Source organism: Aptenodytes patagonicus, chromosome 3 (assembly GCF_965638725.1).
Source record: "Aptenodytes patagonicus chromosome 3, bAptPat1.pri.cur, whole genome shotgun sequence".
Lineage (NCBI taxonomy): Eukaryota > Metazoa > Chordata > Aves > Sphenisciformes > Spheniscidae > Aptenodytes > Aptenodytes patagonicus.
Genome location: NC_134951.1, coordinates 126,329,928 through 126,356,430, shown reverse-complemented (window position 1 = coordinate 126,356,430; position 26,503 = coordinate 126,329,928). Strand labels below are relative to the sequence as shown.

General features: G+C 40.8%; 1 protein-coding gene across 3 annotated transcripts in view; it reads left to right on the top strand.

Annotated features, from left to right (window-relative positions):
- Positions 1-26,503, top strand: part of PLCB1 (phospholipase C beta 1) — a 412,203-nt gene that overhangs the window by 270,283 nt on the left and 115,417 nt on the right. For all 3 annotated transcript variants that reach the window (XM_076335119.1, XM_076335120.1, XM_076335121.1), the window contains exon 10: positions 18,197-18,343. In XM_076335119.1, the coding sequence (XP_076191234.1) occupies positions 18,197-18,343 (147 nt within the window). The remainder of the gene's footprint in view (positions 1-18,196; positions 18,344-26,503) is intronic.

Here is a 26,503-nt window from a genome sequence, read left to right as displayed (position 1 = left end):
CATAAGCTGCCTTTCTGACCGGCTCCGTTCATTATCTTGTTTCATTATTATAACATCAGATTGCAGAGAGGTTAGGGGCAAACACACGTAAATGGTGAAGGTCTGTCCACTTTCATGTTCGTTTCTGTAGTACATTTCTGTATTAAACAATCTATCTGATGTTCAGGTGTCCCACTGAAATAAAGGGATTCATGTTCAGCATCCTCATGAAATAAGCCAAGCTCTTCTGTTTCATTCGAACTTTAAAGCCTGCGTAGTCCTTGTTTAAACTACCAGAGAAAATGACTTTTACAAAAGCCTGAGACAAAGTCAGTGGCAAATGTCCTTATTTTTCAGGTATTCTATAAGGCCACAAGGCCTAAATTTCTAACCGTCTTTCACAAAGTCAGACAAAATATATATCGTTTTTCTTTTTTTTTTCCTGTGCACAGTAGCACACGTCAAGATGCAAACTTAAGCTGAATACTTGCAATTCACAAGGAGTAAAAGCATTTATGCTGTGGGAGTAAGATTTCATGTTTGCAACGTGCAGAATGTCCTGGCCTCAATGTAGTAAAACACTTAAGCGTATGCTTAACTTTATGGGTGGTGTGGGAAGAGAGGATAGTTACATAAAAATCTCTTACGCTCCATTTCCTTGAACATCATATTAATTCTCTGTTGAAGCTCAATTCCCACGATTACCTATTTCCCAACATTGTTGAAGTGAAATTTCTTAGCAAATAGAATTTTATGCGTTGAAAAGTTCTTTTGAATAGAATTAGGGATTTTTCCTTGAAAACTTAAATCCAAATTCATAAAATAGAAACTATGTGCCCTTGTACAGCAGCCTGACTCCTTGCTCCCGCTACCCTGTTTGGGCAGTTCTAGACCTTCGCTCATCTGATGATTATATCTTCTTCTAATTTCCCATCTAACCATATTCATGACCTGTGCACATCCACTGTACAACGATATTCTCTTTTAACTTAATTATTCTTCTCTCATAGCTAATGAAATTAATTTCTAAAGAATGGTTGTACCGTCTCTCAACTTTCACAGCGCTTGTGAAGTGCTTTTGACATCTCATAATATTTTTCCATTCCTATGATTGCCATTTTTCTGTACCTGTTGCAGCTATATTACAGTATTTTGAACACAGTAAGCAAAAACTGTACGTAATATTTTAAACTTTTTCAACATGGCTCTTCAGATACCTGGTAAAATCAAATACCAGTGTGCTAACTGGATAAGGGCCCTAGGTTGCACGGTTTTGAGTAAAAAGGCTGCCTGTGTTCCTGCTCGTCGCCAACATATTTTTAGGTATCGTATTGCTGGGATGCGATCGAGCTTTTGCAACATCAGCAGATACATGGGCTTGACATCTACATAGAGTAAGCATCTGGAGTAGTATTTTATTGTGGTTGAAGCAAGCTGTTGTGATTAATGTTTTGTGTCATACAGTGAAGGAGATTAATGCGCTATGTATAGCATGTTTCCTTATCAGGTGGAAGCAGAAGGAAGATCCTGGTACTGCTGAGCAGTCTCTCGCTGTCAGCAAAACCATGCTGGGGGACCGTTAGGGCTGGTTACGTAGCATCTTGGAGTTTCGTATTTTCAGGCTGTAAAGCGTTTGCATTTGGTGGCTGGCATAACTGCTAAAACGTATTCCCTTTCAAGTTACCAGGTTGATAATGGGATGTGTATTAATAAATCAGTTGCCAAGTGGTTGATTGGGAATTTCCTTATTTGCTTTTAGTTCTAAGGCAGCTTGTATAGAAGTAAGTTGTTCAGGGTCTTGTTACGTTACGGATGCTGAGTTTCAGGTGTCTCTGCTTGTAGTGTCCAGGCTCCTGGGAACGATCGTCCTAGTTTCTGGAATTATGTCAAATTTACCATATAAATACAGTGCAAATTCTGCAAAAATGTGCTGGGTCTTCCTGACTTAATGGTGCAATTCATTTCTCAAAGTTTCTAAGTTCAAAAGGACCCTGGAGCTTTGAGAGCTCAAATCCCATTGTCTCAGTTTAAAGCTTTCCTTCTGAAACCAGTAAGTGTTTTGGAAACCACTGCGTAACAGCCTTGGCTCCAAGGGCATCCTGTGTCTCTTAAAGACTCTAAGCATGCAAGAAGAGCTATACCCATGTACCAGACTAGCAATGAAGAGTACGAAACCAAGGCCTGCTAGGGAAGGGAGATGTGAAAAAGCGGGAATCGTGCTATAGCAATAAAATATCTGCTTCCCACCATCCTCGTTGGTGGGAGCAAGACAAGGGTTAGGTTATTACTAGCCATTATCTTTAGAGTGGTTTTTATTGAGAGAGATTGTCTTGACTGTTGTATAAACTTTAAAAATAGAGTCTGGAAGTGCTTTGGAGATTTTCCTGGCCGATGGATCTGTACACCAGATTGTACTTACTCGAAGGCATCTTTGAGAATAAGTAATGGCATAAAGATATTATTTTTTTTCACTTAAGTATGCATTCGTTTAAATAATTTCTCTGCCAATTTAATTTTAAAGGGCCAAACCTTTAGATCTGCACAGAAGAAAAGAGCTTTCCTCTTACATTTCACAGTGTTTCCTTCTCCGGGTTTTCTCAACTGTACCTATTTGGAAATACTGTATGTCAGTTTTAGTTAGACATGTATTTAGAAGGATTGTAGGGGAGCTGGTTCCATGACTCTCTTTGAATTCCAGTATTAATTCTGTTTTGCTAGTGCACATTTACTGGTAGTCGTTGTGCTGGGTTTTTCTTAGGTAATAAAATAAATCAAGTAATTAACCTTAGATTAAGATACATTTAATTTTATACAGCATTTACTACAGGTGTTTTTCTTATGGCAGCCTTAACACCAGGCAGTATTCACTTCAGCACAGATGTGTTTTTCCTCCCTTAAACATCAATACATTTTAAACATTTTCATCCTACTACATTAAATTCACCTTTTAGTAACTGCTTAAGAATAATTAATTACACATTGGAGTCTTTCAATGGCAGAAGGGGGTCATTTCCTAGGCAACAGATTTTAATGGCGAAAACAAGTACCGTGCAATGGTGGCTACACTTTTAAGACATACTTCATAATATTTAAAGCATAAATTCCGATGTATAAACTATGCAGTGAAATGGTGGGGTTTTCTGGCACTGAAACATTTGTAGGAAGTGTTACAAAATGGTTGAAATCCTTCGGCCTCCTAGCTGTAACGTTGGAAATTAAGAATACTTAGCAAAAAACCCATTAACTTTGAGATTTTCAGTGCTTTCCAGCATTCCAGTTGTACAAGAGAAGAGCTCTCAGCTTTGTTTCTCATTCTCAAATGGTGACAGAACAATAGATCCCAGTCACAATTTATTACTCTTTAAAATTTATAAGCCACACAAAAGTCATAGCCTATCCCATGCTGTTAGCAACAAGTGCTAAGTTGTAAGGTAGCTTGCCAGAAAGCCTTTTTCTTATTATTTTTAAATATATATATGCAACAAACGTTAGTATGAATAATGTATCACCATAAATAACTTAATGGAAACTGTACTTGTCAAAATTAATTTGCAAAATATGTTTCTATAATGCATGGTATTTTCTTTTTAGTTGCTTGGCTTTTAGTTACTAATTAAGCTGTAAAGTTCATTTCAGATCTTGCAGTAGTTTGGAAGATTGTGTCTCAAGTAAAAGACTAAATGTTGTAAAAATCTTTTAGAATGGAAAATCCTCAATTATGAGGATTTTTTGCATCTGCTTTACAGGTAAAGTGCTTCATCTTCCTAACTTAACTATAACACCTTGATAACAAAATGAAACAGTGATGTGGACTAGTAATAATGGATTTTGCGACAGTGAACAAAGACATAAGTAGGATCTGGCTTAGTAAAATGGCAAAGGTTTTTACCTTTTGTTCTTCGGTTTCATTTTAAAAGTATAGGAACTGGCTTGGGTCCGAGACCCAAGTGCTTATGCATAGAGTTAGTTTTTGCTGTTGGCACTAGAATTAATGAAAATATCAAAAACATGTTTAGGGTTCCAGGGAGGGCAAGTTTCCTAATATTCTGTGTATAATACGGATTCTTTGAAAGAAGCATGACCTTTGCAGAAATGCATTTTGGGGCTGGCATCTGGTACCAGGAATAGCTCCACTGATATCAGTGAAACTGTGCCGAATGTAAAATGGACAGACCTCTTGTGGAATTTATATCTGCAGAGCTGCAGAGCATAAACTAATCAAGATAATGTAATTTCAGCAGTCAGACCAGACCTGCACTAACTAATATGGAAGCTGACCATACCAGCGACTCTTGTCCCACGTCCTGGAAACCTGATAGACCACCTGAGGGACCCCAGGCTCAAACCCTGCAGGCAGACTTAAACCCTACGCCCTAACATTGAAAATGGATGAGAGAACCTGGGGTGACAGGACCACAGAGCAAACATGAGTAGAGGTTTTGGAGTATACGTAGGGGCTGCATCATTCCCTTCAGCTGGAGCTTTTGCTCAGAGATAAGTAAAGAGAGTCTTGCATCAGCACTGCATTTCAAGGATTCTCGAGACACATTTTTCTGCTGCTGCCTGCCTGTATTGTGTTTGACACAGCCTCAGACTGTAAGAGCCCGTAAATAGAAAACTTACTCTAAAAGTAAAACGGCTTCTTTGTGCTTGTTGCTGTTTTACTGCCTCTTTTATGGAACACAGGGAGGTATTCAATTTTAGCAACAGGATTTATTATTTGAAGGCGAATATCAGATAAAATTTACTTCTGAAAACATAAAGCAGCATGGACTCAAGTGCTGAAGGAAACAAATGTAGATAAACTTTGAATAAACATTGTGGGGTTTGCCTCTTCATTACGACTGCTACAAATGTAGTGCTTTGCAGCTGCAAAGGGCCCATGAGAACAAAGGGAGCGAAGACTGCTGTGATCCGGTGGGTGACATCTAGAACCGGTGGCAGAAGAGCGCGGTTTTCCTAGCTCTGCCACAGATGAGCTCGTTGACATTTGGCCATCCCCTTTCATGTGCCGTTTTGTTTTTTGCCTCATCCTTTGGTCAACTCCACTAAATAGACAGTCAGCCTCTGCCTTGAGGAGCTAGCAATGATCTGTGAGTCTTTCGGTATGTATGGTATCTGTCATAACAGGGCTGTTAACATAGTTGGAGTATGTGCGCTACTATAATACAACGACCATATGAGGAAGTTTTCCTTATAATGTCAGAGGTAATTGTCTACCCTAACAATATCCTTTAGCTGGAATATGACTTGCCTATAAATACATCGGGGTTAAATGCTGGGGAGGCAGAAAGAAGCGGTAAGCTAAAGGACAATGTTGGCAGAAGAACAGAGAGGTATCAAGTGGCCTTGAATAAATTTAGGCTGGAAATGAAGAGAAGTTTCCTAACATTATGGTTCTGGCACAGCCTACCAGAGGTAGTAAAGAGGGCAAAAAAAGCAATTGTTACTAAGATAGAGCTCGATTTGTTTATGAAAGGGATTGTATAATGCAGTGCTTGCAGCTGCAGGACCAAGTTTAAGGAACAGACAAGTCCCTCTCAAGGGACTGAAGTCCATTCATTTTCATGTATTTGAACTGTCTTTGCAGAGCCATGCCTTTATGCTTTTCCGCTTCTCTTTAATATTAATCTCTTCTTCAACTGGAGGAGCTTCTGGAAGTAAAAATATTAACCACGATGAAGGCTGTTCCTAGGTTTTTTCCCACCTATAGCATGCTTACGCTCTACTCTTCTCTCTTCCCGTTATACTGCAGAACAGTCTTTTCAGCAAGTGCATTAATAGCTTACGTAGAGAAGTATTGCTTAAGAGAAAAAAAAGTATGTATTTTTAGATGTCTTTTAATGCAACTTAGCAATTGGAAGTAAGCCAACATTTAACATTATTACACCTCCCAGGATCGCTCTGAGGCATTCTACAGAGAGTGTTTTTCAGAGGTTTGGGAAGACAGTGACATATTCCAGTAGTGGCCCTCTTTCAAGTCTGTCAGAAATAACTACAGTATTGCTGGGATTAATGGTATTTTTATCTGTCTGATTTAAAATCTTTCCACTTATCTAGTTGTCTGCCTGTCTTGGAAATCTGCCATGTCGTAAAGCGCTCATTCCACTGCTAGCTAGGAACTAGTAGGAAGGTGGTTTTGTAGTGTCTTTGTAGATCTAACTGATCTAAACTATCTGTCGTCTCGTATCCTGTAAGGGATATCCTGTCAGAAACTATTTCTTAATACATCTGTGCTGAAGAGTCAAGAGCAGCTGGAGAGTGGGTTTGTGTCTGTAAAACCCTGCGATGCCATAGACTTTCTGTCCGCAGTAATTTTTGTAGGTGGTTGCAGTTTGGGCTCAAAGTGTTCAGAAATACCAAGCTTAAGATGTCTGCTGGGAGGCTTGGGGGTAGCTCACTGTATTTGCCTTTGCTTAATTTGTCCCGATGTAATGAATGAGACCTGCCCAGGTGATAGGGCCCCTAGCACCTCCTTTTCCTGGATCATGCTCCAGACCTCAACTGAAGTCCAGAGCAGCAGGTATGTTTGCATGTAGACGGTAGTTATGGTGGGAAAGTGGGTCTTGAGGACAGAGAACGTCTTTTACATCGCTGTGTTGCTCTGCATTATCTTGCAATGTCAGCTGAAATCATCAAGATGTAAATTCATTAGGGTTTTTAATAGCCAAGGCCCCACTCTTGGACGAGAACCTGGGAGACAGTAGCTGAGGCTTGCTAATGTAAAGACTGCACAAATCAGGCCAGCGCTTTTAAGCAAAATTGATTTTGGACAGGGAACAAAAAAGAAAAAAGCAGAAAAGTAGATGCCTGCCAAGGAATAAGCTGCAGTCCCGTGTGGTTTTCTAGCTAACTTTAGATGTAGCATTTCTTCACAGTCCAACTTGGAGGTGATGCTGATCACCCTGCTTTAGTCTTGAGACTTAGGAGGGATTGCTTGCTTATGTACACTAGAGTGGGATTTTCCCCCACTCCTTAAAAATTACTAAATATTCAGACACGTGTATATATATGTCTGGTAGTGTTTTAGAAACTGTTTTGGTTTAAAGAGCAAGCTATCTGTGGCTGAAAAGAGAGGATGATAACCAGTAATAAACTGCTTGATACTACATATAGGGAGCTGGTTAAATGTGAACTATAACACAGACATGCTTGATTCAAGATGCCGGATACTTGTGTGTTTGTCAGCTATCGTAGGCACATGCTATATATGTACATACATGCTATTTAGAATTAATAAAACACTGGTTTACAGTTTAACAGTTTGCAATAATTGTGCTCCTTAACACAACACCTCTGCTTACCAGAATCTCTGAACTGTGGCCATGCTTTGTAACAGCAGAGGTTTCTAAAGCTGCTGTGGAGGTTTAGATGATCAATATCCATGAAAATAAATGTGTTATCAACATGTAAATTTTGAGGAAGAGAAAATGTTGAGTGTCTAAAACCTTCCCTGCCTATGTGTGTCTTTTACTGTTTTCTAGCACTACTAGAGAAAAATACATACACTTCATAGGCTGTAGCCCCTGTGGGTTAGAGCCCTTCTTTCCTGGGTGTTTGAAAAGGGCTGGAAAAAACTGTGACTTCTAATAAAATAAATAAATAGCATGCTCAACTTGCACAGTGACTAAGAACTCTTTAAAATGGACAGCTCATGCCAACAGACACAAGTGAGGTTTGGAAACTTTTGTTTCTTCTCAGGTGACACTCCATCTTCCTTTCCCTTTTGAGATGGCAGTGGCCTTGGAATGCTCCTAGAGTTTTCATTCTGATTGAAAATGCTCTTTATCATAAAAATAGGAGGTTTTCTATTTGGCATGGCTTGCCTAGAAGCTTATAGGAAATATTTCCTCCCTAGAGTGAACTCTAGGGACCTGCAGTACCTCTTCTGAAACCCATTGAGAAAAGTGGTTTTCTGTTTGCAAACATTTTCGGGGGGGGGGGGGGGGGGGAATCATATCCAATGTTAGTTTCCTCTGTGCACTTGCACAGATGATAAAACAGATATGATAGCTTCATTAGAATGACAAGCATTTCTGATTCAAACATACTGAATCTGCTTTACTTGGTTGATAATCCTTACTCTGCAAAATATTCTGCATCTCAGTGTCCTTGGGCATGTGATATTTCCGCATGGATTAACTGATACTGAGCAAGCTCTTTTAGGTACACTACTTAAGCACAACATGTTTACCTTCCCATGTTTTCCCTCTCTGACTGCTTGTCATTCAGTAAGCATTTATTTTGGATATTGTCTAGGAATTACCATTCTCTGTTTGTTTGTGTTCAGATTTCCCTGTGTCCTGTTACAATACACACATTCAAGGGTACAGCAATGAATCTTGCTCTATTCCTTTCTTACTGAGTAAGTTTTCTGTTTCTTTTTCAAGACCGTGTTGCCAAAGCTTGTTTTGGTTTGTGTCCAGGTAACTGTCTAATTACAGAAAGTAGTTGAGCAAGTATAACTGAGGGTAGAATTGGGTCCATTATGTTTTTCTTTTAAGTTCAGAAATCTGAAATGAGATTTGAAAACAACAGGATATTCTCCTAGTTTGATTTTAAAGGATTTAAGCAATGAGACAACCAATAAATCCGCTGCAAGACTGTTTCCTAGCGCAATTAGTTGTAGCGCTGCCGAGCTTTTTCAAACACTCACCCCAAGTTTTCCATTGCTTACTTTGATCTCATTACTTGGTTCTGCCTTTGGCCTCTGGAACTGTTCTTCCTCATCCTTATCATTTACGCTTAAAACACTTGTTGACTGTTATGTTATTGCCACTTCAGCTTTACATGTTTGATCTTTCTTGTTTTGGCATATATTGTGACATATGTTATTATTCATAACACTTTTCTAAATAATCTTCTGTACGCAGACACGTTTCTGATACTAAGGAGTCAAAAACTGGAGTCATGGGACTGGGTGCAGTGTCAGTGGTCCCGTTAAGGTCCTTGGTGTTGCTAGTAGTTAAGCTTAACTTGTGTCCATTAAATCTGTAGGATCGCCTGTGTGGTTAGGTTTAGTTATGGGTACGTATGTTGATATATTTGATGCTGTGCATGTTTACCTCTTTCATCGATGATTTGATAGTAAAATGCCCTGCCAATCAATTACATTTTCTTCCAACCACCTTTTTGATGCAGCTGCATACAGATGTATTGCTGTTCTCTGCATCTTGTCTGCTTTTCAGAATAATGGATTTCTAGGCATCTTCTTCCCAATTCAGCTCTGTATTTTGGATTTTTCTTTGCTTGAATGATTAGCTGCCTAGCTTGAATTATTATTTGTGTGATCTCATTTGATTTTTTTTGGCCCCTCACTACAAGAAGGACGTTGAGGTGCTGGAGCGTGTCCAGAGAAGGGCAACGAGGCTGGTGAGGGGTCTGGAGAACAAGTCTTATGAGGAGCGGCTGAGGGAACTGGGGTTGTTTAGCCTGCAGAAAAGGAGGCTGAGGGGAGACCTCATCGCTCTCTACAACTACCTGAAAGGAGGTTGTAGCGAGGTGGGTGTCGGTCTCTTCTCCGAAGTAACAAGCGATAGGACGAGAGGAAACGGCCTCAGGTTGCAGCAGGGGAGGTTTAGATTGGACGTGAGGAAAAATGTCTTTACTGAAAGAGTGGTTAAACATTGGAACAGGCTGCCCAGGGCAGTGGTTGAGTCACCATACCAACGCAGGTATTTAAAAGACGAGTAGATGAGGCACTTAGGGACATGGTTTAGTGGGCATGGTGGTGTTGGGTTGACGGTTGGACTCGATGATCTTAGAGGTCTTTTCCAACCTTAATGATTCTATGATTCTATGATTTCCATCCCATTTACCTGGTTCATTACAGCTTTACCATCTTGTTTTGATAACAGCTCCCAGAGAACTGTCTGTTCTTTAAGCCCTGTGTTGTTGATTCTACTTTTTCAGATTATTAAAGACTGTAGGAAACCAGACCTACTGCTGATCAGTAGTGTGGCAGCCTCCAGACTTCTTTCGTGCAGTTCAGCTTTCAAATTCAAAGAAACTCTGATCTTCTAGTCTGACCTCAGTTTATTTCTATCTGTGCTTTCTGCAGATTAGTTTTTCCAATAAGGAAAAATTTGAATTTAGAAACTTTATTAAATGCTTCACTAATACGCAGATACAACAATTCAAATGTATTGCCCTTCCTCTACTTATTTATTAATTTGATAAAACTGTCTGACTGGTATGAATTTTTCCCCTTGCTGATCATTGAGAAAATTGCTAAAACGGAAGAGTTACTGACGACTTCTGCTTATGGTGTGTAAACGATGGTTGGTGTGTAGATATTTTGAAGTACCTGCAGATCCTGACCTGAGGCCTGAAAGTCTTTTCTGTCCCCAGTGTTTTTTTCTAAAATAGAGCAGCACTGACGTTCCTGGGGTAAAGTCCAGTAATGCATTTGTAGGGTTCTGGCATTTTCAGTCTGGGCTGACTTGTACCATATTCTCTCCTTGTGATGACTTTGCTATTAAGAGGATGTTGCTCGGACGAAGCAGTCCTGTCCTGCCCTAGTTTACAAAACTGAATACAGACAGAAATTCCAGTTACACCATAGCAATATAGTGATAGCACGCGTGTCTGGAAAGCCAAACGGGTTTCAGCATCACTTCCAAAATCACTTGGATGCAAATGCTGCAAGTGTCATCAGAGTGGCTCTGGCACGTCGTGTCCCACACAGTGTGAATTTCATGTAAATTCGTCCTTGTGAACTTCTCTGCTGGCTCACAAAGCTAGAAAGCGTAGAGTAGCTAATGTGTGCCCAGTGTCAAGAGACACACTGGGGGTATATGCATCCTGCTCTACGCCGGGCATGAAAATTTTAATACCTAATGAGCTGTAAATTGCAGTGCTGGTTTGTGAAATAGGATTCCCAATGGGGCATATTGTACAGATCTCTCACAGGATTATAAAATATCTGCTTTACTTGGCGGTGAGAGGACTGCTCAGTTGTATGGGATTACAGTGAATGTGATTAATGTTACAGATTGCATTGGAATAGACCTGACTCTGCTGTCAGACAAAATACTAATGTAATTCTGTGTTGCTGGCTGGGAGATACGAGGTGCCAATTAATTGTCACTTTTCCTTTTTTATTTGTTTCTTTTCTTTTTTACTTTAATAACTTCTCTTGGCACAATTTTGCCTTCCAGTTCCGCTGTAACTGAGTGGATAACAGCATGGGCGTAAACAAACGGAAGGCTCTACTAAGTTTGCAAATATATCGAAAGAAATGTTTAAGATCCATGCAGCCAAACCTGTTGACTGCTTACAAGCAAATGCACATTTTGTCTTACAAAACGTCCACAAATTTTAAGGGACAAGCAAAGGCTGATGTTAAAATTGCAAGATTCAAGCGCAAAGAAAAGTGTGCAGATAAGTGGTCTTTTCAGCTGTCAGTTGTGCCTCTCTTGTTTTGTGTCCTAGTCTGTCCCAAGACTTTGCCCAAAGGACTGGAAGGCTCCTGGGAGCAGGTTAGGCAGACAGGAGCATGCTGGAGGGCAGGGGAAAGTCGAGTAGCTGCGCATACAGCTCACTGGTTTAAATAAGAGGGATGAAGTTCAGATCGAGCAGTTGGGTTGAGAAGTTTGCAGGATTAGCTGTACTTTTATATTTCCTCCAGACACCGCTGGGGTTTTGACCTTTATCCTGGGCCTCTGCAGAGGGCACTGAACTGGTGAAGAAGCTTCTTTTAGAAGCTCAAGCCCTACTTTGAACCCTCACCTCTCTTATCTTGTGCTTGGCACAGTGCTGCAGGTGTTGAGTGAGCAGGGGTTTGTTTACATCGTCAAGTTGATGAGCTGGCAAGCTCCCAGGGACCCATGAGCATTTCTACATCCAGAACAATATGCCGGTCATGCTGGCACACTAGAGGGGTTGGGAAAGCAGGACCTTGTCGAGTTACCTATGTCTCATTAAGCAGCAGGAGAAGGATTGTTGTGTCAAAAGCAGCCTATGCTTTTGCCAGCCCTGGAAACTGCACGAGAACGGTTTTACATGAGGCCATTATCTATGACTGCGCTTGCACAGGTAACTGCGTAATGCCCTGGTCCTGCACAAGGACTGTCACAGGCCCTGATGAGAAAAATGTGCTAGGTTCTCTAGGTCTAGTCAAAGAGGATTGTGAAGAGCTTTGTGATAATGCATTAAGTCTTCAGATGGAGGAGCCTCCGAGAAGTGTATTCACAAAGTACAGTCTATCCTATCGACCAGTTCAACTGACTGGCTGGAATTCCTCTTGCATGGCAAATTTGCAAACACCATCTCCCAGGAATGGGGAGATTCCAGATCTCATAAACTGCAGAAGAAAACATTTTGATTGATGAATATCGACAATATCCAAGAACCGTAGAAGAGAGGATTCACTTCATTACCCCTGTAGATTTTGTGAATTTTCAATAGGTCCTCTGCCAGCAGTATGACACCTGCCTGGATACAGCTTCCAAGAAAAAGAATTTGGGATGATGGAAGTGACTTCTGTTGTCATTAGAGCTGACAAATGTTGACCACAAAGGAGCCCTGTTTCTTACGGGCAAAGTAACAGTTACATTTTTGTGTGCTTTTCTTTAAACTGCCACCCAGGAACATTTACGCCTTTGATCCAACGTAATAGATCTTGAAAGGTATGGGATCATGTAGCTGTAGCTAATAAGAAAATATTGTGAAATACTCAGAGCTTCCCACTTCATTTTTTTTTTTTTTTTTTTTCTTCCTTGTAACCATTTTGGAGCAATCACGTGGAGCCAGGGATGCAGAAAAAGATCAAGCTGCTGCACAAACACTTCACATGTTTCATGTAATGAAGCTGATTGCAGCCTGGGAAATTCAACAGAATCTCTCAGCATCCCTATTACATATACTACTCTTCTAGTAGGAAATTATTTCTCCTTCCTACCAAATTTTAGTGAAAAAAAAGTCAGATTTGGTTGACTTTGCTTCACTGTCAATCTGGTGGTGGTTCTTTGATCTCTCCATGAATTTCACCACCAAGCAGGTCATATGGAGCCGCCATTCGAGGTGTCCTGTGGAACCTCTTGCTTATGGGCTGCTTCACGCTTTGCTGCAGGTGAAACACTGAACGCTGGGGACATTTTTGGAGTCCCCTATATGGGTTTCCTCTTCCTTTCTGCGATAAAGGATGAGGTTTGGAGGTAGCAGGTGGGACAATTGCCGACGAACTCCCCCCCCCCAAGCAACTGGCAGATGAAGTTCAGCTTCCAAATTAAAAGTGAAGGGGAGAAGGGTATTTGCGGGCATGCCGCACATGCACCTATAGTGCAAGCAGAGCTTAAATCCACAGTGCAGAAAAGTAGCGCAGGGATAAAGCCAGAACCTGATTCGAGTAGGTCTGTCTGAGTTTGGACTAGATTTGTCTTGTGAAACGATGACATGGGAACTTCATAGTGTGAATAACAATTTGTGTGGGCAAGCGGGCAGTCCTGACTGCGAGGGTGCTTTGCCGTGCATTTCACACCTAGAAGGTAAGGGGTAAAATGTTCAAAAGACGTGGAGGAGTCAAGGTCCCTTTACTTTTAGAAGCTTCCTTCCTGTTTGGAGAACGTATTTTGGAAGGTATGTAGATGTATAAATATGGAGAGGGGCGTGTAAAGGCATTTCCAGACTTTTCCAATGCCTCTAGCTCTTGTAAGTTTTTAATTCAGATATGTTTTTAGAATCACATAAAAGTTTATATTGTATATAATTTATAGACAAGTGTTCAGCTACAGATTTATAATTTTGAGGTATTGGGAATGTCTGTGATTAAGAATACATTAGATGCTTTCATATTTCTCCTCAATACTTGCTCTTTTATTTTACAGACCTGTTCCATTGCACAATAAAAACATGAAAATTGATCTGTTACTTATTTGGCTTGCACAAAACTTTAGCCAGTCACTTGTGTGTGCTTTGACAATCAAATATCCCGCAGCTGACATTCATCACAAATTTCTTCAGCCTAGTGAGTCCAGAGAAGAAAAAAATACCCGTGTTAATCATCAAAAACAACATCTGAGCATCTTCCGTTCTGTGTAGGAGCTGGGTGGTTTTGACAAACTTTGCGAGTCATCCAGCTGTGGCACATTATGCGGTCGCTTCTTGGCAAGTTGCGCTGAGACAGCACTCGTCCTGTGAGCAGGAGTGGATTTGCATTAAGTTGAAAACGGAACAGTTGATTAGAATATCCTTAATTTTCGCTTTCGTGTCGAATTGGCTGTCAGCGCCCAGGCGCTGGCGGCGGGGCTTCTGTGAGGAGAGGCCGGGGCTGCCCTGCACCGGTTCCAGCCGGTTCTGGCCAGCTCCAGCGGCCCCACCACAGGGCGCAGCCCGGCCCCTCGGCCACGCTGGCGGCACCTCGGGAGAAGCGGGTTTAAGAAAGGGCAAAATGCTGCCGGCGGTGAGGAGGGAGGGGGGGAAAGCACGAGGAGCAGCCCTGCGAGCCCCAAGGGGAGAGGAGGAAGAGGAGGAGCTGCAGGCCCGGGGCAGGCGTTGCCCTGTATAGGAGAAGGCGTTCCAGTGGCACTGTGGGAAGGCGTTAAGTGTTGGACATGTAAATAGGCCAGACACCACAGGAAAAAGGAGGCATTTTTATGTTTGTGCTGTTTAAGTGTTTTAATAAAGCACTGCTGAGTGACCTGAGCACTACTGAGAAATTCTAATTAATCAGATAAATTAGAGAAGAGATACTTGAGAGGAAAAAAAATAAATTTCTTGTGCTGGTAAACTCCAAACCCCACGGAGGGAAAGCATCTTCACTGAGTACTGCAGCTGTTGTCATACCTTCTGTTACGGTTACGTCTGTGTTTGCCCTTCTCGATATGCCTTTGCCAGCATAGCTAAAAGAGTTGTCTGGAGTCTCGTCTTTCTTTGCATTGCACTTAAGATTATTTAGTAAGGTCTTGACCCAAATGTTATTGAAGTTGATGGTAGCATTTCAACAAACACTAGTGAGCTTTGGGTCTGCCCCTGTTCTAATAAGTGACATCAAATTTAACACGGCAACGGTGAGTGAAAAAGACAAGCCAGTTAACTCCACAATTTTAAGTATATAAAGCACACCGGTTATTTTGGAAGTTTCATCAAAGACCTAGGGTTCAGATGATTTTAAGACAATTATGTGCGAGCAAAAAAAAAAGAAAAAAAAAAGTGAATCTGTCTTGTCCCTGTGTTTTTGCCTGCTGTGGTTTTTTTCCCCTCTAACTTTTTATATCTAATCAAATCATTAAATCTTCCTAATACATATCTGAAGATAAAAGGTGACAGCTGTAATGGAAAGAACCGATCACAAATTGTTTTTTCTTGGCAATGTCTGCAGTAAATTTGTAATATGCTTAAGAAAACAGAGAACAAATCTTACCAATAAATTGAGGCCATTTCATTTTGGATGACTGTCCACCGAGGATCATCCTCACTGCAGTTGGCCTCAGCATATCATTGACGTTAATCACAAACAATCTACTCTTTAATATTCAGGATACAAAGTCCCTTTGACATCTGCCATCTCCGTTCCACAGTCAAACTCTCACTGGTGCAATATCGGCTGTAATTGAACTTGCAAATTGCTTCACTTTCTGAAATGCTGACTGCTTAATTATGATGGGGAAAATAACATTCTACAGCCATAAGCTCAGATAACTGTGTAACTCAGAAACTATGTAATTATACGTATGAATAATACTTGCTGTGATTTATGTTAATGCCAGCGGCAACACACAGAAGGACCACTCTGCAGACCTTGTCTTACTTCAGTGTGGAAGGAAGCAAAGCAGCAGAATGAACCACAAAATAGAGAGAAGGGAGGAAATGGAGGCCTGAGCCTTGCTTCCTTTCATCCCAAAGGTGCTCAAGTGAGTAAGGCGCCCAAACAGGCTTCAAGAGATTGTGCAGTTCAACTCCCAGGTTAACCCACAGGTTTTCCATGGGGTATTGTCCAGTCAGTTAATTTATCCTCAGCTTCAGGTCTCCATCTGAAAAACAAGGACTGCAAGGACCCTGTTTTTCAGGTATACTCTGAGGATTAAACACAGAGATCGCTTTGAGATGCTTGAATACTATGTCTACATGAATCGACCTGAGTATCTGTGTAACAAAATGGAAGCCTTTCTTTCTGAACACGGTGTGATTATGATGCCACGGGTTTTTTTGAGGAACTGGGTGTGTGAAAACTACTATGTTTCATTTTAGCCTGGAGCAGGAATGACAAAGCAACTTTAAACTTCCTAGTCTGGCTGAAAGGAGCACATTCAAACATTCAAAACAACATGGAGATACTGAAGATGACTCTGGATGAGCTATCTCAAGCATCAGAAGTTGCAAATCACTATAACGTGACATGGCTTTGCTGGTTGCCCGTGTGGCAATCCCATTCAGATCTTACCCATTTTTTCCTGTATGATATTGCTTGTGTGTTGTGAATGTACACCACAGACCATATCTATATCCCAGTGAAGTTGGTGCAGAGTGTTTCTCTTCAGTGGATTTTAGCTCAAGCTAACTCCATGATAGCGCCTGATACTCTTTACATTCATAATGTCTCTCTGGTAGATTCACGCAGCAGATAGGATGTTCATAAGTCTTTAGTTTCATGAAAAACCTCAGCAGGGGTTTTTTTTTTTCCTAATTTTCTCTATCTTACATTTTTTCTTGTGAAAAGGAAAGTACATAGGCCTCTGTCTGTGGATGATTAATTACCCTATAACAAAGCAGCTGTGGAGCCTGACAAGATTGCACTCAGATTACAGTCTTAAAATAGTGGATGGACTTGATGTTTTTCCTTCCAACCATCTTACAATTGTTGTCATAAGAATGAATGATAATTGCATTGCTCTGTATTGTCACTACATTTCTTGTCATATGAATAGGTTCATTTAGTGCCACCGTCTTGGGTTGTTAGGAAAATGAGGCATCTGAACTTAAGACCGTTACGTTTTTTCCCTCTCTGATCAAGAGCCAAAGCCCAGGGTCCAAGCACAGATTTTAAGTAAATGCTTTAGTTACTGTATTTGCATCGTGTGGTTACAAACTTTACAAAAATGCTGCAGGGTTACCCATTACGTTTTCATATACTAGAAAAATATGAGTAAGTTTATATGGTTTAGGATAAAAAGGGATTGACCCTAAAAGGAGAGAGCAACAGAGTTAGGAGTAGAGCTGAAGTCTTCCAGTTTTCAATGCCATTGTCAGTCGACTAAGGTTTTTTTTCAACAGAGATACTATGCAGAATATTTTGGGTTGGGGACAAGAGGTAAGAAGTTCTCATTGTTGGGAGTCACCAGGCACGTAGCTGCTTCGAGGTTCTTCAGAGATACAGAAGATCTGTTTTACTATAGGCAGTAACTGAATTAACTAAAGCTAAGTGGTTGAGTAAATCTACAGATGAAATCTAGACAAAATAACAAAAATAGCAGGCAAAGAAAAATGTCTCAAATTCGTTTGGTTAAGCATTAATCTTCAATATCTCTAAATGCACAATCGACACTAACCCTAAAGTCAGCTTTATGCAGAAGGCTTGTCAGAGAAATTTGTCCTGACGTAATAAGCACAGCTCCACTGAGATCAATGGTGATGTTTAAGCTGAGGACAGGACTCAGCTTTCTAATTTGCCAGCAGCATATGAAATGATCATTTATGCTGGCACTCCAGTGAGATATGAATTGGAAGACAAATGTAAGAATTGCAAAGCAAAGCTTAGTTCCCGCTTGAAAGGTGGTTCATTTAGTTTGGTTTGGTTTGCTTTGCTTTGCAGTTTGGTTGCATTCGTATATACACACACTGAAACATATTCAAAAGAGGTCAAAGTTACCTGTTTCTTTGCATGGCGCTCTGTTTGCTGGTTTCTTGGTTTTCTCTGGAAAGCATGCTTTCCTTTGTCCCCAGATCACCTTCCTTGATAGGCTTTGATTTATTTTCTCTGTGCTTATAGCCCTCTGTAATTCTGATTCCCCTGTGCCCGTGATTATCTGTAGACACTGATAATGAAATGATTTATCTTTGGTAGAGGTAAAGGGATGTGTATTACCTGCAACTTATATGGCTGAAAATGAGGTAATAGTAACAAAAGAATATATGAATAACTAGATGAAGGCCAGTCTGATGATTATATGGTCTTTCACACACGCCTTTATGTAAGTGTATATTGAACATAACATCTGTACGTTGCAAAATCTGTACTTGAAATTAACCGGTGCTTTCCCTGGATCTGTGTTTCTCTCAGGACAGATATCAGTGGATGGATTTATGCGATATCTGAGTGGAGAAGAAAACGGCGTTGTTCCACCTGAGAAACTGGATTTAAATGAAGATATGTCTCAACCACTATCACACTATTTCATCAATTCCTCACACAACACCTACCTCACAGGTACAGTGTTGGAGCGATCCAATTTCTTATCTTTCAAAAATTCATAGCATATTTGCAGTGATACCATAAAATATAGTAAAAGCATCAGCAGTAAATGATGATGGAGCTTAGTCTTCAGGGAAGGAAGGGTAGCACTTGATTGTTGTTCTAGCTGCTACACACATACATCACATATACCTTTATTAACAGGTGAGCAGCAGTTGCATTGTTCAGATAAGGTCTGGCCTGAAGCCCAGTCAAGTCCCTGGAAAGTTTCCCTCCACTTAGATAGGATTCCAGATTAAGGTCCTTTGTCTGGGGAGGAGGGGGAACGATGTACTTATGACAACCAAGGATAGCCAAACAAGTATGCGAAGCATCTCTGTAGCTAATAAATTTGCCCCTTAACGTTAAATCTGACACTTTGTTGAGCTCCATGAAATTTGCTTTGATTTAGAGATTAGAGAGGTCCCAACATGGCACATAGCTTTCTGACAGTCCATTCATATCTGCAAGGAATGGAAATCTGGTCTCTGACTATATCTAATGTCTGAGCTGAAATTTTTAGGTGCTGTCATGTTTTTAGAAAGGCTGAGCACGCAGAAGCTCCTGTTAATTTGAATTATAGTTAATGAGTCCCGAACTGTATAGTTTGCACAGCAAAGTTAACAATGCTTTAAGATTCAAAAAAAACTAAGACAGTTTAGGAGCCCAGCTTTCGGCACTCATTTTCTGGTCTAAGATGCTGTTAACTTGTGAGAAGATAATTGTAAATTCACAATTTTAGTTTAGTTTATGTAAGAACAAACATTTTTGGGAAGCAGATGTGCACAGGGTGTTCTGTTTGTTTGGATGTTTGCTTTGTCTTGTCATGTTTGCTAATGTCTTAGCATTATGTAAAAAAAAATAGTGCTACATTGCTTGCTAAAAAAGTGGCCTATGGATAATGTAGGCCTTTCAATGTTATTAACAGAGTTACCTTGACTGACCAAGTTCTTCAGAATGCCAGTATGCCAAAACATAAACAAAACCATGCGGTGGTGATGCCCAGTTTCAACAGACCGTGTGGTAGTTACTTTCATCTGTTTTGTGTTTGTTATAGCACTTTCTACAGCACCTTCTAGTGCTTTCATAAAGTGAATGAACTGTCATTGTTTCCATTAGACACCATTATTCACAGGTTTATATCTTGGCTGTAAAATGTGTTTTGTGCTAAAACTTGTCATATAAGCATTCGGCTTGACAGCTATTTTGTTCCTCTGAATTAAAAGAAATGAAAATCAGTGTGGCCGCTTTTAAGTTACGATTCCAATATGCAGAAATTTATGCTCTTTGGAAGAGCGCAGACATGTCCAAAGCAAAAGCAATTTTTAATTATGATATTTTGCAGGCCTCTTACCTCCAGTGTGGACTTTGTTCTGCCAGTGAGGATTAGGACCCGCTTAAGCCAAATGCTGCAGCTTTATACAGATTCTCTGGAAGAACACAGTAAAGCTGTTGTACAAATGTGGGAAGCATAGGCCCACAGGGAGGACAGATGGTGCAGTTTAAAGTTGGTCTGAAGAGATAAAATACTGCTCTCCCCTCTACCAGCATGAATTTATAGCCAGTACCATACCACAGATTTTTATCAGGGCTGATCAGGACAGAGTCACGTTCTAAAGGTCTAGAAGCGCAGAAGCCAAAGAACAAAGAATTAAGGATGGAAATGCATGATTAGTCCAACCCATTGTAAATTTTTAACTGCACAACAAATGACCTAACATACTTAATTATTTTAGGAGAAAGAAAGTTTACCTTGAAACTTTCCAAATTCGCTTTGACTTGTATGTCAAAGTCTGCATCTCAGATTGCATCTATAGATTTCTTTGCCTGCATTTCTAAATAATTTCAGAAACTACATTCGGAAGTATGATCCTCAGTCTTAATTTAACATAATATTCCTGGCTTAGTAAATTGGGAGGAGTAAATCAGAGTTAACTCGGGGGATAGTGCAAAATAAGTTTTAGTTTCTTTCAAATCCCATTTCCAAGGGTGTATTTTCACATTTAGAAGCACAAAACACATGCCCTTCCCTTTTAGTGGGTTCATTATGTTCAGTAAGTGTGTGGCAGCTGGCTGACAATGGGATTAATGATGTGATTTTTATCCGCGTATTACAAAAACTGACAGCTTTAGATTTTGCTTTGAGGCTAGACCAGATACAGCAATCACATTGCCATTTGCTTTCTTCCAACAAGGACATAGTTGAGCTGAAACCTGTAAAATTAATGGTGGCAGACTGTTCTTTTTCCCAAGAAGATTTCAAAGAGTCTGCTCAAGTGCTCATGGCTTTGGAAGGGAAGCTTTGGTAGCACCGCTGCCCTCACTGGAACTGTGAAATAGCAACTAGTCATGTAATAATTATTAGGACAATAAGAAAACCGTTCAGTCTAGCAAGACTTTATGATTACTGTGCTTAGTGCCCTACCAATTATCTCTCCCTTTGTTAGTTTTTTAAACCCAGAAAAAGCATGTGCAAAGAAACAACATTATAACATAAAAAGAAACATGTGCACACTCTGAATTTATTTTTAATTACCCTGATAATTTTCCTAGCCTTTAGTAGAAACCCTTGGCAGTACATCAAGTCCTGATTATTTATTTAGAAGTGTTACTGTTTTCTTTTTCTTAGGGAAATGTAATTTTTAAGAACAAAGGTAAAAATCCATGAAGAAAGAAGTGATTTATAGTTAACCTAGGCTAGCTTAAAGAAATGTCATCTTTTGGAAACTTCTTTTTACTGTCTCTCATCTTTTTTCTCACTGGTATCGTATTTATTTATTTATTCCTTTGAACCCTTAATGTGCAACCCTGCCTTTTTCTGGTTTCTCACTAGTCTCACCTCAGGTTACTGCTGTTGTCACAGTGGGGAGTGACTTTGCAGCATTTCTCTCAGCAGCACCCAAAGTCAAAGACAAATGATTACGTATCATTATCAGCATTGCACACTTTGATGGCTATGCAACTTGCTGTTGTATATGTGAAATGCAAAATTTGAAAATCACAAGCCTTTAATGAGTGTTTTGTCTTTGGCTGAAAGGAAAAATAATAGCAGCAGAAGGTTGCAGAGCTATCAGTTTAGCGCATATAGCCAACATGGGACTATACCACTCACCCTCAGCACCTGCTTCCCTGCTCACAGTCCAGTACTTTCAGTTGTTTCTAGAAAAATATCTCATGAGGGCATGTTCTCCTCTTCTTTATTCCTGCTGTGGCCTCTCCTCTACCGTCCTTCAGCTTTTCTGTTCTCAGCGATTCCTCAGTCCTAACTGTTGCTGCTTATTTTCTGCATTCGACACTTCCTTGAAGCCTTCTTCACCTTCAAAGCCTCCAAGACAGTATCTTCACAGTTTCCAAGATGACAGCATCATATGGAAGGGAAGGAAAGCTGGGCAATGCCTGCTCTGAGCATGGGTTTGTCGTACCACCAAGAGCAGTTTTTGGCTGGCTGCTTCGTGCCTCTCGAGCTGCGCTGAGCTCAGGTGATCAGCTGGCAAGACCCAAGGCTCTGCTCTCTTCCAGCCCCACCACGTCCTTCCTGATGGACTAGAGGGTAAGAGAGCTCCGGGAGCTCTTGCAGCAGAGAGAAGCTGAGCTGAGGAGGAGCCGTAGCTGTTGTCCCACCGGCAGACCCAGCTAATCCTATCCAGCAATCTAACCTCTAATGAGGTTCTTCCTGGCACTGGGGTCATGGTTTATCTTAGCATGAGGGCTAACGGGTAAAAAGGAGGAGCAGTGGTTATTGTGCAGTTCTTCCGTTCATCAGCAGTTTCTGGAGGTATTTTTACCTTCCAGCTGTCGTTATTTTTCATGATTCCCCTTCAGAATATCATAAAAGCTTGTGTAACACTGAGAAAAAGGGCTGAGTTTTCAGAAATGAAGTTAATTTGAACACGATGACTTCACCTCACAGGAAGGAAGCTACAGACCCCTATCTGTTCCCCGAGGCCAATTCAGTGCAACTGTGGAAGCAGCTTCCACAGTTACATTGTCGAATTGACATAGCCATTAAAAAAATAAATCGGTGGAGGGAAAGCTGTTGTTGCTTCACAAAGTGGAAAGATGATCTGTATGGAAGGTCTTAGGTGGAACTTTCTGAGATACCAGTTCAGTGCCCTGCTCTCAAAATAAATCCTATATATGAAAAATACCCTGTATAAAAAAATCCTATATATAAAAAATAGCTTCAATAAGGTGGTGATTCTCATCTGCCTGACTCTCTCTTGCATCTTCCTCTGAGGCAGTTCAGCTTTTGTGAGAAGACGACTACTCAATTAAGCAGACTCTGAGTAAAAATACCTTGGGTCTCCTGCTTTGTCATGTTTTACGTGACTGCTCTAACTTTGACAGCTGAGTGTTCCTACTAGCACTATTAAACGTCAGTTTATCTTTTTGTTGTCCTAAGGGGTACCTGCCCCCCCCCTTACCTTCTTCACCCATGCCGGTTCCCTCTTTCTGAAGCCATAAGTGAGGGAGTTTCTACTTTCAAAAGTGAGCGGAAACCTTGTAAAAGGGAAAGAAAAAGTCGTATTGATTGTCTCCTGAAGGCAAAATTAATTATTCTAATAGAGATCAGCAGCTGACACCAAAATTTCTAGAGGAAGCTTGCCTCCGGTAGCAGCAGAGGTGAACACAGAGTTAAAAAAAAATATTGTTTGGTCAGATACTGGATTCTAAAGAAGAGAAGAGAAGTCAAGATCATGAAAGTGTTTTGTTTCCTTTAAGTATATTTCATTCACTGCTGCTTAGTGAGTTTTCAAGATCCTCTGTGCCTTATTTGCCTCTTTAGGCCAACCAGTTGAAGTATGTTGAAATAAGAGATATGTTATTTTCTAACACCCCCCCCCTCTTTAAGGAGGATAAAACTGTGTTGAGGATTGGGTAACTTCTCTGACTCCAATAGCAGCATTTGAAGATCTTCAAATAGCTGAAATCTGTAAGACAAAGATACGGAGATCCAGCAGCAGGGGAAGGGCTCTGTAAGTAGGTCCCAGTGGCTTCCACTCCCTCACTGCAGCTGGATAGACTCAGCTGGTCATGCAGCGTGTCTTTCTCAAATGGGTCCCACAGCTAGAACCCCTAGAACCCACAGCTAGGTTACCCCATGCACCCCGTGCCGGTTCCTCTGACGGACATAGTGTCCGTCACGTAGCCTGGCTGCAGCGTGGGAGCTGCCCGGGCACTGCTAGCGGCTGAGCCGACATGCAAACTCAGAGGCTGGCCAGCCCCAGCCCTCCTGGCATACGCAAGCGCTGCATCTTCTGCTTGGGTGGGCCTGAATCAATACTGACAGCAAGTGTATTCCTGCTGCTGGCTGGAGCAAGCCTGACCGCATGTCCTGCTTTGGTCCAATGTATAGTGTTAAAAATAACAGCCATAGGGCGAGAGCCTTATTTGGACTTCCATACAGGCAGTAGCAGAGTATGTCACAGTGTGGGGTCTAATTCGCTTGTCCTGTGCATGGCAAAATAGCTCGGAAGGAAAATAAATTCAGATAAACGTCCTGTGTCTAAAAAAAACCGTAGCCGCCAGCACCTTCTGTTGCTGCTGGAGTCAGGAGGCAGACTCCCAGCAGTACGAGGGTCTGAGTTTGCACGCTGCAAACTACAGCGTATGATCCAGAGCACTGAGTGCTTTTCCAGGACTTGCCTGAAGAGAGGAGGTTTAGCAACTCGTGTTTATGCGTGGCAAGGGGAGTGTACAGGCACTTCTTCATGCCGGGAGAAGGTGGCGCCATGGGTGGGCGAGGGGGCAGAAGCAGCCCCTGTTTCTAGAGTAGTGAAGAGTCAGGTGACTCCAAATACCTGGATCCAAATATCCCCCAGTTTTAGGAGGATACATGTCATAAAATCATAAACAAATTTTAAGTCCATGTATTGCAAATAACTTGCACTTGGAAAAACAGTGATGAATGAATCCAGCAAGGATGCACTTGCTGAGAAATGAGCAGCTTAAAGTTACAGAAGCGTGGAACTGATCCGTGTGGGGAAACGTGGGTCATATCCTCAGCTTATATCAATTAGCACAGGCTCATTTTGCTTAGTGTCCTGTCAGGTATGATTTGGCCAATTATATTTTTAGAAAAGCAAGGGTTTGTCAAAATCTGTTTCTCCTTATCCTATATAGGGTGATGGGCTACAAATATTATGGTATAAGTGTAGATGCTCTATGTATTCTAGAAGGGAATACATAATGCTTTCAATTTCCAGTATTAAAAAATTGATCTGTACTCAGGATATTAAAAATATCATACTGGAAGTCTTCCCGTTAGTGTCTGTGTTAGCACATTTTAGAATGCATCTGTTAAAGGGATAGTTTGGAATAGATGCAAACAGAGACTCACACTACAGAAGTTTATATAAAATATATGCAAAAAACATTTGAGGGAACATTCCTAATATTCCATATTTCAGAAAAATAAGCTATTGAGACTATTAACACGTTTGCTATCATTTTGCATTCTGGGAGCCTTTCTGAAGATTGAATGTTTTGGAGGTTGAATATCCTCTTATCCTTAGCAGGAGTCCTTCCAAAACGTCTGAGGCTTATTAATAAGGTAGTGTGGAGAAGTGTCATATGGCAAGTGATGCATGTCATGATTTACTTAAACACTTTTGAAGGTTAGGGATCTCGTAGTCCAAAATGCTCAGCAATAATAATGGCCAGTGCTGTCTCAGGAAGTATAGTAGAGTTTGTTAATCGTAAAATAGTTTGTTAATCCATATTCAATATGCTTTGAGGGAAAAGAAAGACAACAGGAAAACAGCTTTCTAAGTGAATGTAGTTTTTTTAGGCAGCAGAGTTCAGCGGATCCATATAATGAGAGACAAGTTTTCATAAGCAGATGCTTAGGGATGAGTATACAGAAACGTGTGCTGGGGTACCCTGACTCATGCTCGTGCTTGTTTGCATCCTGCAAGGAAAAAGAGCCACTGCTTACCCCAGACATTGGGATTGCACCAAAGAGGCTTTTGTGTGAGTAAAGATAACCTGCTATAATCAAAGGGGAAACACAGGAAAAAGTTAAGTAAAAATAAGAGAGACACATTGTCACTTTGCTGACTCCATTTAGATTTTCCAGAATCTTCCAGCACTGGCCAAATTCTTCTGTTATTAACATAGATTTCCCATTGGTTCCAGCAGGAGCTGAGAAATCTTAATGGATTTCAATAGGCGTAATGTTAATACCTTGTGCAGTATTTATGACTGCTCCAGCTCATGTATCAGACACAAACGGTAAACAGGAATTTTCAGATAGAAGGGGTTTTCTGTAACAGTTTTTAGTGGAAGGTAAAAACACAGAGAAAGCAGACAATGCTATCTAGTGCAGGAAACCAAAACGTGTAGTTCCCAGCGTAAAACCTAAACACAGAACCACAGAGACAATGAAATGATTAGAGTAACTGCATTATATTATATGCCAGTCTGGATGAAGTACTTATATGACCCCCATCAGTGAAGAATCTTTAATGTAAGTGAGCTCACTGCCTCCTTAAAAAGCAAGTGAATTCCCTTCAAGAAATCCTGGAAGGTCTTCCCAGGAAGCCTGCTAGAAAGCAGGAAACTGCATCCATTTTCTTCACATCTAAAACAAGCACTAAGCCATTCTTCCATTATCTTTACCTTTCTGCTGCAAGAAATTTGTATCCATGTGACTGGAATCAAACCTGTTGCAGCAGGTGAAGACACCCTGGCTGGATATCATTCCCTGAACACAACTGGACTTCTTTGTTGGTTTGGGGGGGGTCCTGTGGTTTTTTTTTTTTAATACTGCCTGAGTTTGGGAAAAGCTGAGTTTTCCTTGTTTATTTTTAGATTTAGATTATGTCATTGTTGGAAACTGGTAGTTTAATTAAATTTCTCCCTACATAATGCAGTATCATATCAGGAAATTTAACTGACCAACTCAGTGCGGTGATTAGTGTATTAAATAGTGATTTGAGACCTAGTAATGGTACCATTAGTGACTGTGCAGGAGGTTTGTTTTATCTTGTATTAAACTGCATTGCATGTTATGAGAAAGTGGGATCTTGCCATCCTGAGTCGCCTCTGAATTTCACATTGCTTGTCAAAGGATAACAAAGTGTTTTAGAACTAAGCCATTTTATTTTATTTTGTTTTGTTTTGTTTTATGGATTC